The 14,263-nt window shown below is 35.3% G+C and overlaps 1 protein-coding gene across 2 annotated transcripts in view; it reads right to left on the bottom strand.

Annotated features, from left to right (window-relative positions):
* Positions 1 to 14,263, bottom strand: part of HDAC9 (histone deacetylase 9) — a 438,145-nt gene that overhangs the window by 16,964 nt on the left and 406,918 nt on the right. For both annotated transcript variants that reach the window (XM_052696013.1, XM_052696014.1), the window contains one exon: positions 8,139 to 8,272. In XM_052696013.1, coding sequence (XP_052551973.1) covers positions 8,139 to 8,272 — 134 coding nt within the window. The remainder of the gene's footprint in view (positions 1 to 8,138; positions 8,273 to 14,263) is intronic.

Below are 14,263 nucleotides of genomic sequence, written 5' to 3'. Positions count from 1 at the left end.
CCAGTAATAAAGACACTGTAAATAACTCCAGTGGTTAGGTGTCTTGATAGCTAAATGGAATAAGGCTGTTTGTGTCATTATTTCCTTAGAATACCATATGGGATTGCAGCTGGAAGATTTCCTTGTGGCTAGAAACAATAATACTATGTTTTGTTTTCAAATAGAATAAATCACTCCATTCTGTTCAGTGAGCATGTGTTCAGAAAAGTACTGGTAGAACCTGAGTTGGCCCCAGCCCTTCTCAGTTACTGGAGAGGCCAGGCAGTAGAGGAAGATTGTTGCTATATAATATGTATCGCGGATTAGAACCAAGAAAGCAATAACAATAAAAATCAGATTTACAGAAATATTTGCAATTCCTAAATCACAACTACTTCACAATATCCCTAGTTCACCCTGTTTGGTTATTTGAAGGTTCCTGGCGGAAAACTGCATTTATGAAAATGCCCAGCAGCAGCTCAAGCTTCACAGTTTTTAGAATATTATTTTCTTAATAATCTATAAATTGGGTTATGTAAGCAGATAGCACTTGCTTTTATCACTTGTTATCTTCTTTTTAAAGCAATCTATTATTTGGCCTAGAAAAAGACAAAGTTTTGAAGTTCCATTTGGTCATACTGGGTGCAGGAACACAGAAGAGTTGATGACAAATTTAAGGTTCTGTTTTGACAATTTCATAATTTATGACCAATTAACTCCCTGAGTAGTTAATAGCTCCAGGCTATAATTGTAAAAATATCGTTGGAGTATGAAGTACGAAATTGCCAGAATGTAAGATTTGAAACCTCTGTCTTATTTCCTTTTTGAGTACCCTGAGTATTTTCATGCAGAACTCTTACACATGACAGCAAGATCTAGATAACAACTAGAAAATATATCTTGCTACAGGAGAATGCTTTGTTATCTTCTTCACAGATTTTTTTAGGAGACAAAACTTTGCCTCCATTTTTCCTAATATATCAATGAAATTTCTATTCATTAGTACAAAAGTAGAACATAGAAAATATTTGAACACCAAGACATATCTGACAAATATTAAAAACGGAAGATGGATTTCCAGAAGATAAAATATGCTGATGAATCACTTAGCAGAAGATAAAAGGGTCAGATGTCCAACAATTATTATTCCAATTACTATTACATTTGGTAGTTCAACTAACGGATGACTAACTAACTAACTTAGTAACTAACTAAGTGACGTGAATGTAATAATTTTCTCTGATCATCTCTTTAACTCCTCTTTCCACAACGCTTTCGTGTCATATTCAAAACACACCCTCTGCTCCAGAGCTGTTCTATCTTCCTAATCGTTAGGGGTAAGCAGACAGAACTTGAGTCTTCATGGTTCCATATCAGGGAAATCTTAAGAGGTTCCAAAATAAGTTTATTATACCATATATCCTATTCAGTTTAAATGCAATGCTGTTAAAAAACACTGTAGAAATAAAGCCAGTGGTTTATGGTAGATATTTCTATAGACTTTGAAATGATATGGTCTGCATTCAACAGACCAGATTCTGTTGGCAGCTATTCACTGGTTGGATACAACTGTAAAGACATAGAGGAAAATACCACCAGTTGGACCCAATGGTGAATAAAAGAAGTTACTCTACACCTGGCATATATGGCACCACCATCTTCCTTCCTACACTTATTGGCATTGAGATCATGAACTTTTTTAATCTGGAGGCTAACAGAATGGAAGCTGAAAAGAGAGCTGGAAATACATATGTTCTCAGGAAAGAAACATACGTATTTCAGAGAAAAACAGCTTAAGTCAGTACAGAAATAACCAAATCGCTGGAGAGACACTTTGGACCAGACACAGAGAGTCAAATTTTCAAAGTTTTACATGGCTGGATTTGGCTTTTGTGCCCAAAGTAGCAGATGAAAGTAGAAACTGTATTAACTAATCATTTTCAAAGTAGGAAAAACAATGTAAATGAACAAAAGTCACTTGGGTTGCTAAAGTGTGCCAGAGACATATCAACAAATGTCTGAAGAAGGAATTACAGATGGAAATTTCACGTGCCCAGAAGGTGATCTGCAAAGATCCTTAGGAATGTGAGGAGAATCTGAAACTGCAGCAGTTTGTACAGAGTTGGAATATCCAGCAATATCTGCACTGTCTTAGTCCTGTCATGTTTTAGAGCATATAGGTTCATTTCAGAGAAGACTGTTGCAGAGTACAGTTTAAAATAACTGACAAGTGAGGAAACTGCAAGGAAATGGTAAGGAGCATGGAGAGTCCTCACAAACACAGAGGAAGGGGAGAAGGCAGCCAGGCTCCTCAGAGACACTGAGGCTGCAGAGGGAAGTGCTACAATCTCCATTTCCCAAGTTTACTGTACAAGAAGCATTCCAGCACCAGGACTGGGCTTTGTTATTCTTGCCATGATTACAGAGAGCCAATCTCAAGGATCTAGTAGGTCCTCTATGTTCTTTTATTAATACTATTCTCAAAGTTTTGGAACCTTCTAATTTCATATATAAGCATTCAAGGTAAGTAATTTTGTGATCCATGGTTATAGTGCTGTACATAAATGACAGTCTTCACAAGGAAATAAATTCAAAAGCTTGAAGCATCATTAGTAGCTACCAGTCCCTAAAAAACAATGCCTTGCCTTGGAAATACGTAACTGCAAATTCAGAATATTCTGTCACCTTGTCCAAACAGCATTGCCCATTTTCTGGACTTTGATGCCACCATGTTAATCTCTGGCATGCACATTGCTCCATTCTCCTCTTTCTTCTAATGTTCTATTTGTGAGCCAATTCCTGGTCTCTGTGCTTATGCAAGTAGCAGTTGACAGGTGCTAATTATTTTCTAGTATTAGAATAAAATTAACATTAAGAATGTAAGACCATGACTAAGTTTACCATGCAAGTTAAAACTGATCTCAGACTATATTCACTTACATTAATATTCCCTTTTTGAAGAGAGAAATGCTTACCTGTTCTGGCAAATAACCCTTTTTAACACAGCCCAGGCTCTCTTGGCAGAGTTTGTTGCCTAGCTGGCAAGCAGTCCCAGATTCACTCTGAATTCCATAAAGGAGCAAATGCCAACTTTTCATCATTGGCAGGAAAGATCCAGAGTACAAGTTTCCACTTAAATTACCATCCCCTTCTAAATGCCAACTCAACAGATTGCAAGAAAGAAGCACATACTTCACACTATAGAAGAAAATTGTCTGGTATAAGACTTTAAGCATGCTTGGGAGCCAACCAATCACAATGTTTTGTCAAATTCTGTTTCAGACTGATATCCAAGCCAAAAGAATATTTAGTAGAAGATGTTAAATTTAGTCACTCAAAAATGTTTTTGCACTTGAGGCCAAATTCTGCCTTGGACGCCACAATCAATGAGAGTAGACATACATCCTCTGTGTGTCTTTGTTGCAGGGTCCTGCTGGGCAGAGCACACTCTGGACTGCACTTTTCCATTTCCTCTCTGCAAAGGAGAACATGACCCCATCTGTGACCAATTATCACTTGTTACTGACTACGGAAAAACTGCTGCACCATGTAGAGCTAAAAGACAAAACCTGTAGATAGATCAGAAGGACCACAATATTAGACTGACCTCTGAGTCCCACAGAAATATCCCACCTGGGTTTTTGACATCAGATGAGATGAGGGAAGAACTAAATCCTTAGTTTTTAACCCAAAGAGTTTTGCACTTGGAGGACTCTTTCCTCATTCTCTCTGGTTGTTGAGGAATTCCCCAGTTTAATGTAGTTGTTGTGGAAATAAGCTGCAGGTTTCAGGACACCAAGCTTAAGAATCGCTTACCCCTGACGGCTTTTTAAATGGAAGTAATGCCTCCTCAAAGTGATATGGAGGAAAGAAACCAGAACCTGTCTTTCATATAGGGAATAGCCTTTCCACCTGGCACCAAAAGGACTAGGGGAATATCTGAACAGTGAATTCAAATTTCACACACTTCCTGGGATAAAACATATATATTAGCACTTAATAAATTTCATAGCTGAAAAGATATACACATATATATTAAGGATATGTATTTGAAATAATATAACCTATCCATGAAAAGCTGTAGTATTGTTTAAAGATTGTCTTAATAAATGAGAGAACTGAATTTTAATTACAACGCTGCATCTCATAAATATATAGCCTTAAAAGCAATGTCTCCTTTCTAATTTTCAGTATTCAGGAATTCAGTATTTCCTTTGTTTTGAAAGATGCTCATTTAATGGACATGTTCTTAAATCATGTTTCAAATTCTCAGGGACATTTTAAAGCAATTTATGTTCAGCCTGTCTTTTACCTTCCAAGGAATTCCATGTTTTCAAGGGAATCCAACTGCTTAATCTCTTCTCACTCTTGGGAAGATTTCCTTCCAAGAAGATAACTCACACAGCTCCTAACTAGCTCTGAAAATAGTTAAAGTGGTTTTTTTCAAAGTAATCTCACCTGAGATCACCAGGACTTAATTTTTTAAAAGTAATCTCACCTGAGATCACCAGGACTTAATTTTTTAAAAGTATTTTTTTATGTAAAGCCCTCTACTAATAAATTCATTTTAACAAGTTTTTTCCTTTCCTCTATCATTTCTGTTTTGGTTTTCTCATTATTTAAAGGGGTATTTAGTTGCTTAAACACAACTAAACCGCATATAACCTTTTCCAGTACAGGGTGTTCTGCCCGATGTCTAGCTGCCAATCATAAAAGGCATAGGTCTCCTCTAAGTTCTGTGTTATTTCTATGAGTCCTATCAGATCTCCTGCATAACCTACAGTATCTAAAGGTACTAGGCACATCTGCTTAAGAAATATTAGGGTTTACAAATAATCAATCATCAATATAAGTATGTCCAATCAGAAGAAAAAAAGACAACAATAATCCCATTAACTATCTGTTGAATTTTGAAATTGCTATTCAAAAGTGCTTCTGGTGTGAAGTTCAGAAGTTCTCACCACACAGAGATGGGGCTGACAGCTCATTTGAATTCTGAGGTCTTCCAAGAAAAAGAGACCTTTTAATAGTTTTTTTGGTTAGTCTTCAAAATCAACAATTATGTGCAAGATTTTCCTGTGCCATATTCAAATTTAAAAAAGATCAACATGATACTGTATTCCTTTTCTAGTGACTCGCATTTGTTAAGAGATGCATAAAAAGTTATCTTGATAAACAGATTACTATCCTACAGGTTACATACAACTAAGAAAAGTACAAGACACTCCAATGTGAGTGTCAAAATATTTTCCTTCTTGGTACTTATGGTCAAATTAAGAAAATAAGGGCTTGTTTGTAAGTTTAATTTTATGTTTACAAATCAAATCAGATCTTCATGAAAGTAGGAAGTTGCTGCTGTTAGTTTTACAATTCTTTTTTTTTTTTTTTTTTTTTTGTATGTGTGCATGCGTGTATATACGTTATTCTATGGTGGTATTCTGCTGGTAATAGAACATATGAAATGGTGAATTTCTGTATTGACAAGTCCTGGCCAAAACCTAAAAAAGCAAAGAAGTTTTCAAACACCCTGCAAAATGTTTATGAATTCTAATCCTCAGCATATGAATAAATACATCTGACAAACTGCAGAATACCTTGCAAAGGCCTTTCTCAACCTTTTTAATTCAAGCTCAATTACATGTGTAGTATTTGGAAACCGAAGTTCATCTTGCCAAAGTTTTTAAACTAGGATTACACTACATACCATGATTTTTAAAAGTGAAGGGCAGACAATAAGTTATAATTATCCTATTAATCACCTGTGAAGAGCTGTATGCAGGAAAGAATGTATCCTCAAATTACAATGATTGGTTATTTGAAGAAAAGCATTCTTTTCTGTCCTTGGCTGAGTACAGCTTGCTGTGCAAGTTCATGAATAATATGCTGAAATCAAGCAATGTGTATGCTATGGGCCATGTGGTATAGATTTCCATAAATCTATAGATGTCAACGGACGTGCTGACTTCTAACTGCTAACTCAGTATCAGACTTCCTCATTAGTGTCTGCTCCTCGGCAACACCTTTACTTATTCTTTTAAGTAAGGATCAATATCTTATGCTAGTGTTAGTAATGACATCCACTCTGGAGTATTTTTGTCTTAGCAACCACAGCATATTTTCTCTTTGAAATTCTGCTGCAACAGACCATTCAATGAATTTCCCTGAGGACACATCTGTGAGTAACAACACATGAGAATAATGCTTATTGCATGAGATGTTTCAAGTTATTAAGGATCATGCTCTTTTATAAGTGTATAATTAATGGTTGTGTGGTTATGTTTTTCTTCAATCTGTTATTACAATTTTGTTTGACTTGAAATTTGCTTTGCAGTATTTTTCAACCAGATAGATTCATAACTTATCTAATTTCCCAGGCCTAGGTTACTGTAAAAGAAAATGGAAGAAATCTTCAATTCCAATACACTTATCCTATTCTTTTTTCTGATAGTCAGTATTCTATCTATAATGTCTGGCCTGTGAAAGCAGAAATGGTAGCTGGGTGTGATATAGTGTTGAAACAAAACAAAGCACTTTTCATAAAAGGGTAGCACCACCAAATGGTCATAACTGGATAGAGGGACACAGATATTCACAAAAGGAATCCGCATCATAACATTAGAACTGTGTCATTAGCATTAGTCTCATAACGATCCAAATTTCAGGGAATGGGTTTAAAAGAGCTATGAAAAGCCACTGATGCCATGATGTCATCTTATTATTACAAGTAAAATCACAACAGGGAATAGGAAATCAGAGTGCCCTGGTAGAGCGCCTCATAGGAAAACCAAAGCTGCGTTCACTAAGATTGTAAAATGCCTCAATCTAGGTTTGCAATACTTCCAACAGTTAAATAAATAAGCAAATAAGAAACACTGAGCTGAGCATCCATTTAAACAGTATATATCACAAAACTGGAAACACTTATTTTGGGACTTGTCAAACATAACAGAAGACAAAACCCAGATGAAAGCTTAATTTTTTTTTTTTGAGCGTGTCTACTTCTGTACATTTCTGAAAATACTTTTGAGAAAGTTATCTTTGTATTCATTCTACATATAATGTAAAAAATAATAAGCATAAAACTATCTTTCTTGATGAGTCATGATAATAAAAGGTTAAAAAGAACAGTTGGAAAAGCCTATCCAATTTCCATCAGAAGACACATTACTTCACTTTATTCTCATAGGTATGAAGACTTGAAGTACAAGGAAATTAGCAGACCAGCTTTCAGTTTAGCACTAATACATTTGTTTGGATAAATTATTTAGCCATTGCTGTTTCTCTTGAGGAAAAATGGTAATATACTGAACTTTATAATGAGATCTCACAAAGTTCAGTTTCTGGTAAAAATTTTTCTTTTTCTTAAATGTTTTCTTCTGTAAATTCTGCAAGCTTATTGTCCTTCTCATCATATTTATAGAAGAAAAGATATTTTCCAGTGGACAATAGAACCTATTTTCATAAATGAGTGTTTATGTATTCATATCTCCTTAGTCTGACGGTCCATTTTCAAAAGATTTTTCATAATTTATAAAGTATTTTACAAATCTTGGACACTCCATTTAAACTGCATACAGACAGATCACACTGAACCTTCATTTTTAACTTAAAAAATAGTAACAAGTTTTTTTGAAATCTTGGTTACATACTTATTAATGCTTTTATGTGTCAAGAACCTTTGAAATTTATAGTTCTATATGCTAGTAAAGATGAAATGTTAAAATATTAAAAAAAAAAAAAAAGTGCCATTGCAATATTCAACCCCTAAGATTACCAGGTACATTGCAATAGCCACTGTTTTCCCCCAAAAATTGGTTGGAAGCTCTGATCTTTCTAGATGATGCCAATGGCTGTGGTATTGAATACCAATGAAGCCTGGTATTCAGCACAGCAATACCAAATGCAATTTTGAAGTGTAAAATCTTACCTGGAACTGAGAATAATTTATGTAAACATTAAATGATTTATATAATCATATTATTTAGAAATATTTATTTAAGCAAAGCATGCTTTTGGTTTATCTGAGATGTACTCTGAAACATTCAAATTGCATGTCTTTTAAATCCAATCAAAATAGGTCTGCTCTACAGTTGCTAAAAGAAAAGATAATATTTTCAGCAATCTCGGATCATTCTCTCCAACTATGATTTATGTTTTACCTCATTTCCTAAAAGGGCATTTATACAGGCTTCAGATGCATCACAGATGGCAGTAAGGTCATGTCCTCCCTCCAGTGCCAGCACGACACGTCCGTCCGCTAGCTTCAGCAATTGCTTGGTTAGGTGACCAAAACCTAGTATTCAAACACAGTGCAAATAATTAAAGCAGAACAAATATTACTAACATATTTCACATTTGCTGAGTAAGGCTACATGGAGTATGGGATATATTTATTTCAGTATCCTGTTTTTGTCTACAGCCCACATCAGATGCTTTGGAGTTAGGTATACAGAATTTTGCATGAGGCAGATGTGAGATAATGTTCACCATGCTGATCCTCAGTAGCTGGATACCAGCTGAAACATGAGGTTTGCCTCTCATTAACAGATATCACCCTTGATTCTCCCCATTTGCACAACAATGTAAAATACAACTGTGTTATTTAGAAATGATCACTCATGGCACTGATGTGATAAATAACATTTATAGTTAGACTATGATACTAAAATTAAAAGTTGTGCTTTTCAAACAAGGTGAAATTTTTGTTTAGGGATCTCTTCTTCCTTTGTATTTGGACTTCGAGCCTAATATACAGCCAGGGATAGAAAAATGGTGGAAACATGTCAAATCTTATCACCATTTTGAAGTACTTTTGGAAGCAGAAATAACATTGAATCACTTTCTTTGATTCAAGATTTTGGTATAAGTTGAAACTACCTGGAATGTTTTAGAATCTCTACCAGTACTGCTTGCTCCTGACTTACAATGTTCTAAGTAATTCTGCTTCATAATAAAAAAATGTGATACACTTTTTATGGTGATCTGTAATTATGTAAATACTAAAACATTTCAACTGTTATTCACGTAATGTATTGAATTTTTAATGACAAAAAATTCATGAAAAATATTAATTGGGAGAGAAGAGACACTTTAAATTTTGTGGTAGTTTCCCAGGACAGCTGTTGTTTTGATTAATCTCCTTTATATGGGTAATGATAAGAATAGCTTTGAAACTACTGAAGTTATGTACTCCTTACATATTGTTCTTAACTTTTCTACTTAATCTGGTTCAGTTGCTCTACTGTTGGTCATCCTTACTTATTTCAGTGCATTTCATAGTCTTAAATAAAGCATTTAAATAGCACCTGTGGAAGGCTCAATAAAGGTAGGAAAAGCAAAATTCTTAATGCATTCTGGTGGAAAATGTCACCGAAAGTACAAAAATAAATACAGAAATTACAAGTATGTTATCTAAAGAAATTTTGCAAGACAGGTTTAATACTTGTTCTGGCAAGCAAGAAAACATACAATTAGTTCTGAAGAAAAGAATAAGGAGATCTACTTGACACTTAATCTATAGATCACAGAACACTTGAGTTGAAATATTGTTTCCTTAATCCACTCCTCAATCTTCTATGCCATTATATACCCTATATACCTTCTATAAGAACTGCAGTTTGTATTCTAGCAAAGTTACTACGCTGTGGTTCAAATTACATACTGAGTTGAAAAACAAATAAAATCTTAACTCTCATTTAAACTCAACCTTTCCTCATGAAAAATAAAATGAAAACCTCTCTACAAAAGGCTGAATTTAGACAGGATAATAAAAGTGAAGGAAGGAGTGGAATGAGGATAACCTTTGATCTTTAGCCAGTTTCTACTTTCTTTTACCTACAGGATTTATTTCTGTCTGCATGTTATACATATGATCTTCAGATTCATAAGAAGAGAGTTCCAGCAGCATAAAGTGAGTCTTACATACAGCATTTAAGGAAATGAAGAAGAATGAACAAGCACAGACTCCTCACATCCACAAACACTACAACTCACTCCTAGGCTCTGTGATGAAACTCAACAGTGCATTTACAACACCATTATCCTTCACATTACAGAACTTCTATGAAGAAAAAAAAGGACTTTCTTATTTTTTCCACACATTTTGAAAAAGTTGTATGAGTGCAACCACACCACAATTACTTGGACTATGTGTGGCAAAAAAATGCAAAGATTGTCTCAATGCCTTTTTCTTCTGCTAGGCAACCGTATGTAATATATTTTGTAGACATCACAATGTTAGTTTGTCTGCTTGTTTTTTCTAGTATTGTTACAGTAATAATTACTGGCTGAATTGGGATCCATGAGCCATACAGAAAGCATCTTTCCCATCAGAGATCAAAGTAAGAAAATAAAGTATTGCCAAATTAAAGCAATATGATGAGATCTTTCCTTTAGTGTAATTACCACAAGACAGTAAAGGTAAGTTGCTGGGAAAGAAAGAAAGAACTTCAGCCAATAATTTTGCCTGAAACTGAATGAGTTATGGAAATTCTTAACAAAAAAACTTGGATCCTGTGTCACTGTAGCAACCTAGAAAAGATATTAACTTCCTCAAGGAAATCCCCTGGAGCGCAGAAGTAACAAAATGGAAAGAAAGGAATCCCAGTCAAGTAATGGTTTTAAGATGGACTATAGTTCATGCCAAATAATTAAGGAAAACAAGAAGAAAATAGTAACAAGCACCATGAAAAGAATCAGTCATCTCCCCTGATGTAAGGAGATCAAGCACATATTTGACATCCCACTGATCAACTCCAAGGCGAGAAAGGAGTCAGATAAACATTCTGAATCCTGGATCTTCCTATTTAAATGAATTTCTAGAAATGGTCAACAGCAGTTCTTGACCCCTCCACTGTGCCAGCTCACACAGGGGCTAGCTGCAATGCTGACCTTAACACACTATTTCACTTTGGTTAAAATATATTGTAAAACTATGCTTTTGTACTGATGCATGAGAATTATAGATTATTGGCATTTTATTAAAAAAAAAAAAAAAAGCAGAAAATATACAGTTATGAAAGGAAAAGCCATCTACATCAGTTCTTGAGTTCCAATTCAGGTTGCAGTGTTTATCCCCTCTTTGAGTTTGCAATGTGTTGGTGCAACTGTCTTTGAGTCATTTACACCGTAAGTCTCTGACTGAATGACAGACATACATCACATAGGACTTGAAAGAACTCTAGGAGTATCCATGACTATTTATGCCCATGAGAATGAGTACAGATGTTATGTACTATTAAAACATAAATAAATAGTATTTCCAACCATTCAATTAGTCAGTTAGTGAGAAAAGATTATACATACAGAGATTTTTTCAGAAGTTATTGTAAATGTGCTCAGTGAAATTTTACTTCAGAGAAATAGTACATTTAAGGTAATTCTCATACAGTGCACTAGGAAGCTGTGAGCATGATTTTGTGCCAACAATTATTTTCAGACATATTTTTTACAATTTAAATAATATTGGCTTGCTTTGATTCTAGTAAAGGCAGTGATAATCCCCTGGTTGGTACAAGTAACATTAAAACTCCACTAGGTATTTCTGGAAACCTTATATGTTACCTGATTTGTTTTTTGCTGAAAATAAAATATTGTGGATGAACAACTGTACTTTTAATTAAAAAATGAAGAACAGATTAAAACTAAAATTATTATAAGCTGCTATCTAAATATGAAGAGCACAAAATGCTGCTTGATCCTCTTGGAATTATGTAGTTGTGAGTACTATATGCAGAAGAACAAAAAGCCAAAAATATCATTTCACAAAGAAATTTTCTAATGCCTCAAAATTATGATAGCATATGAGAAATAACACTTGGTTTTCTTTCTGATTTTCTATTTACCAATATCATACAACTTTCAAAGAGCCAGATCTGTAAACACTTGCTGTTCACTCTTCATCTTGCACCCTGGATTCCATTAATTGTGCCAGCAGGCAACATTAAAAATGTGATTACAAACTGCATCAGTCTTGTAAGTAATATATTGTATACAAGTTATTATGAATAGTCATAAATTCAGGGTAGCATAACTAAAGTATTTTGCTGCAGATTGAAAATTATGAATTTTACTTTCTAGTGGACAATTTGAACTTCTGTATTATTGGGCACTGTTATCCATTAGAAAATTACACAGTATATAAGCTGTTATCTGCTGACCTTTAAAGCAAAAAAATAAACTTTTAAAACAAAAGCACAACACATATTAGTTAATTATACCCTTACCCCTCCTCCAATGTTATTTCTGGAGGAAATACAGCATTCAGCCTCATGTTTGAATGTGTCCTATTGTGGCAAGGCAGAGAGAGAAAATTAATACTGTATTATATTAATGAGCAAGCTGCCAGGCTGTTATTGAAGGACACAGTGTGCTGTTCACTTGAATTACCATTTAATTAAATAAGTCAGTTTTGAGTGGACTGTCTGATGTCTCAGTGTAACAGCAAGAGTCCTGTTTTTGTTGGATTTTTTTTGCAGCTTTGTTTTTGTTTTTGCTTTTGCTTTTGTAACAGACAACCTCCCCATGTGTTCCTTCTAGTTCTGCCAAACAGTGAGGAATGACACTGGTGACACTTCTGCCCCACTTAATCAAAGTGGCTGGAGCAGCTAGACTCTACCTAGACTTATTGAAAACCACGAAAAAAACATTAAAACCTACTACAAGAGAACCAGAAGGTATGTCAGTTTTCTATTTTTGCTTCTGAAGCATGTCTACTCTGACAACCTAAAACAAAAAGAGGTAATGAGCACCTAAAATGCACTTAGTCCAGGCCAATCCCCTTCAATGGAGTCATCAAACAACTCTGGTGTGTGCTATAGCTAGATGAAGAAAAGCTTACAAGTTAGACTTTGTGTGTGCAGCCTCACATTTTGAGAGACAGACATTTGAGAAGGAAGACAACTAGTGAATGTGATCCTTTTCACACCCTTTCCCCAGTAACCAGGGAAAGAGTCCACTCCCACTCAACTCTCCTTGTTTTCATAAACAATCACACACGCAACTCCGTTTACCCACCAGTGAGTGTGCAAACGCCCACTTAATGAGGACTAAACTTGCCTCAGAAGAAGACAGAGCCCTTCCATCTCCCTGCCTTCACATAAGGAGAGCAGATGTCTCCCGCGCAGCCCATACGGGTGACAGCAGTCTGAGCAGAGTAGAACCATGGTGCTGCTAGAAGAACCAGGACACGTCAACAGCCAAAAGCTCTGTACTTGTGGTGAAAGCCTCAGTGAGGCTCCTGCTGCAGCAAGGCCCCAGCAGCTCTTTTGGTTGCAGTGTCAGAAAAGTTATAATCCGACCCTAAATTATAGGCAGAGTTCTGGTGAACTCCTCTGGCTATTCAGAGCAGACTGGAGAGGAATACTCCCAAAACACAAAAACTCCACAGTCTCTGTTCTGGACCTCCAAGCATGTATTTAACTATTATTTACCATCTAATCATGTCATTGCTCTCTAATTTACTTGAGAATGTGTTTTCCTCTCATTAAAACTGTTGCGATGATCGCTGCCAAAAGCCTACCCACCAGTGTTCTGCGCTCCTTCCCTGTGGTTCCTTCATGACTATTTGATTAATTTTCATTGATATTCTTCCAACAATAGCATCTAAAATTAACTGGGTCAGTTTTTACATAACTTCCTGAGTCATCAGGCTACGTGTCCTAAATAAATACATCCATACAGGAGTCAAATGATAATTTACCCTTCCAGCACTGGCAGGAGTTAGAACATCTTGCAAAGCTTGTCTTCTACGATAAGAAAACATGTTTTATTCTCAGATCTCAATTCAATACCTTTTATTCAATCAAAACCTCATTTGGATTATGTCTGAGTCTTGACTCTGTTGGCAGGATATGGCCCCAAGCGAGAGGAAATGCCAGATACGTACATTCTTATGAAAAACACTTTCCAAATGGTTGATATTTGGAATGCTAGTGCTAAGGTACCTGAATTTAAATGGTAAAGACCTGGCCTCCAGGCATTAGCAGCTGATTTCTTGCTTTTAATACCAGAGAAGGAAGCTCAATAACACTTCAAATTACATGTCTCAACCAGGCATTTAATTTAGATTAAATTAGACAGTAATTGTACGTTAAACAAATACCAATGGTTCCAGAAACACATTTTTTATGGATTAACAATTTATGTAATAGATGTTTTTATTGCAAGCCTGTTAGTTCTACAGTAATAAGGTTTTCATAATTAGCTGCTCTTGAGCTGCTACGCTGAACATAACTTATTAAATCTCTATTAAATACTTACTCAAGGATACATAGGATGTTTCTCC

The sequence above is a fragment of the Tympanuchus pallidicinctus genome, unplaced genomic scaffold (assembly GCF_026119805.1).
Source record: "Tympanuchus pallidicinctus isolate F22 unplaced genomic scaffold, pur_lepc_1.0 scaffold3, whole genome shotgun sequence".
NCBI classification, from domain to species: Eukaryota; Metazoa; Chordata; class Aves; order Galliformes; family Phasianidae; genus Tympanuchus; species Tympanuchus pallidicinctus.
Note: the sequence above shows the minus strand (reverse complement) of the source record. Positions and strands in the feature narration are given on the sequence as shown.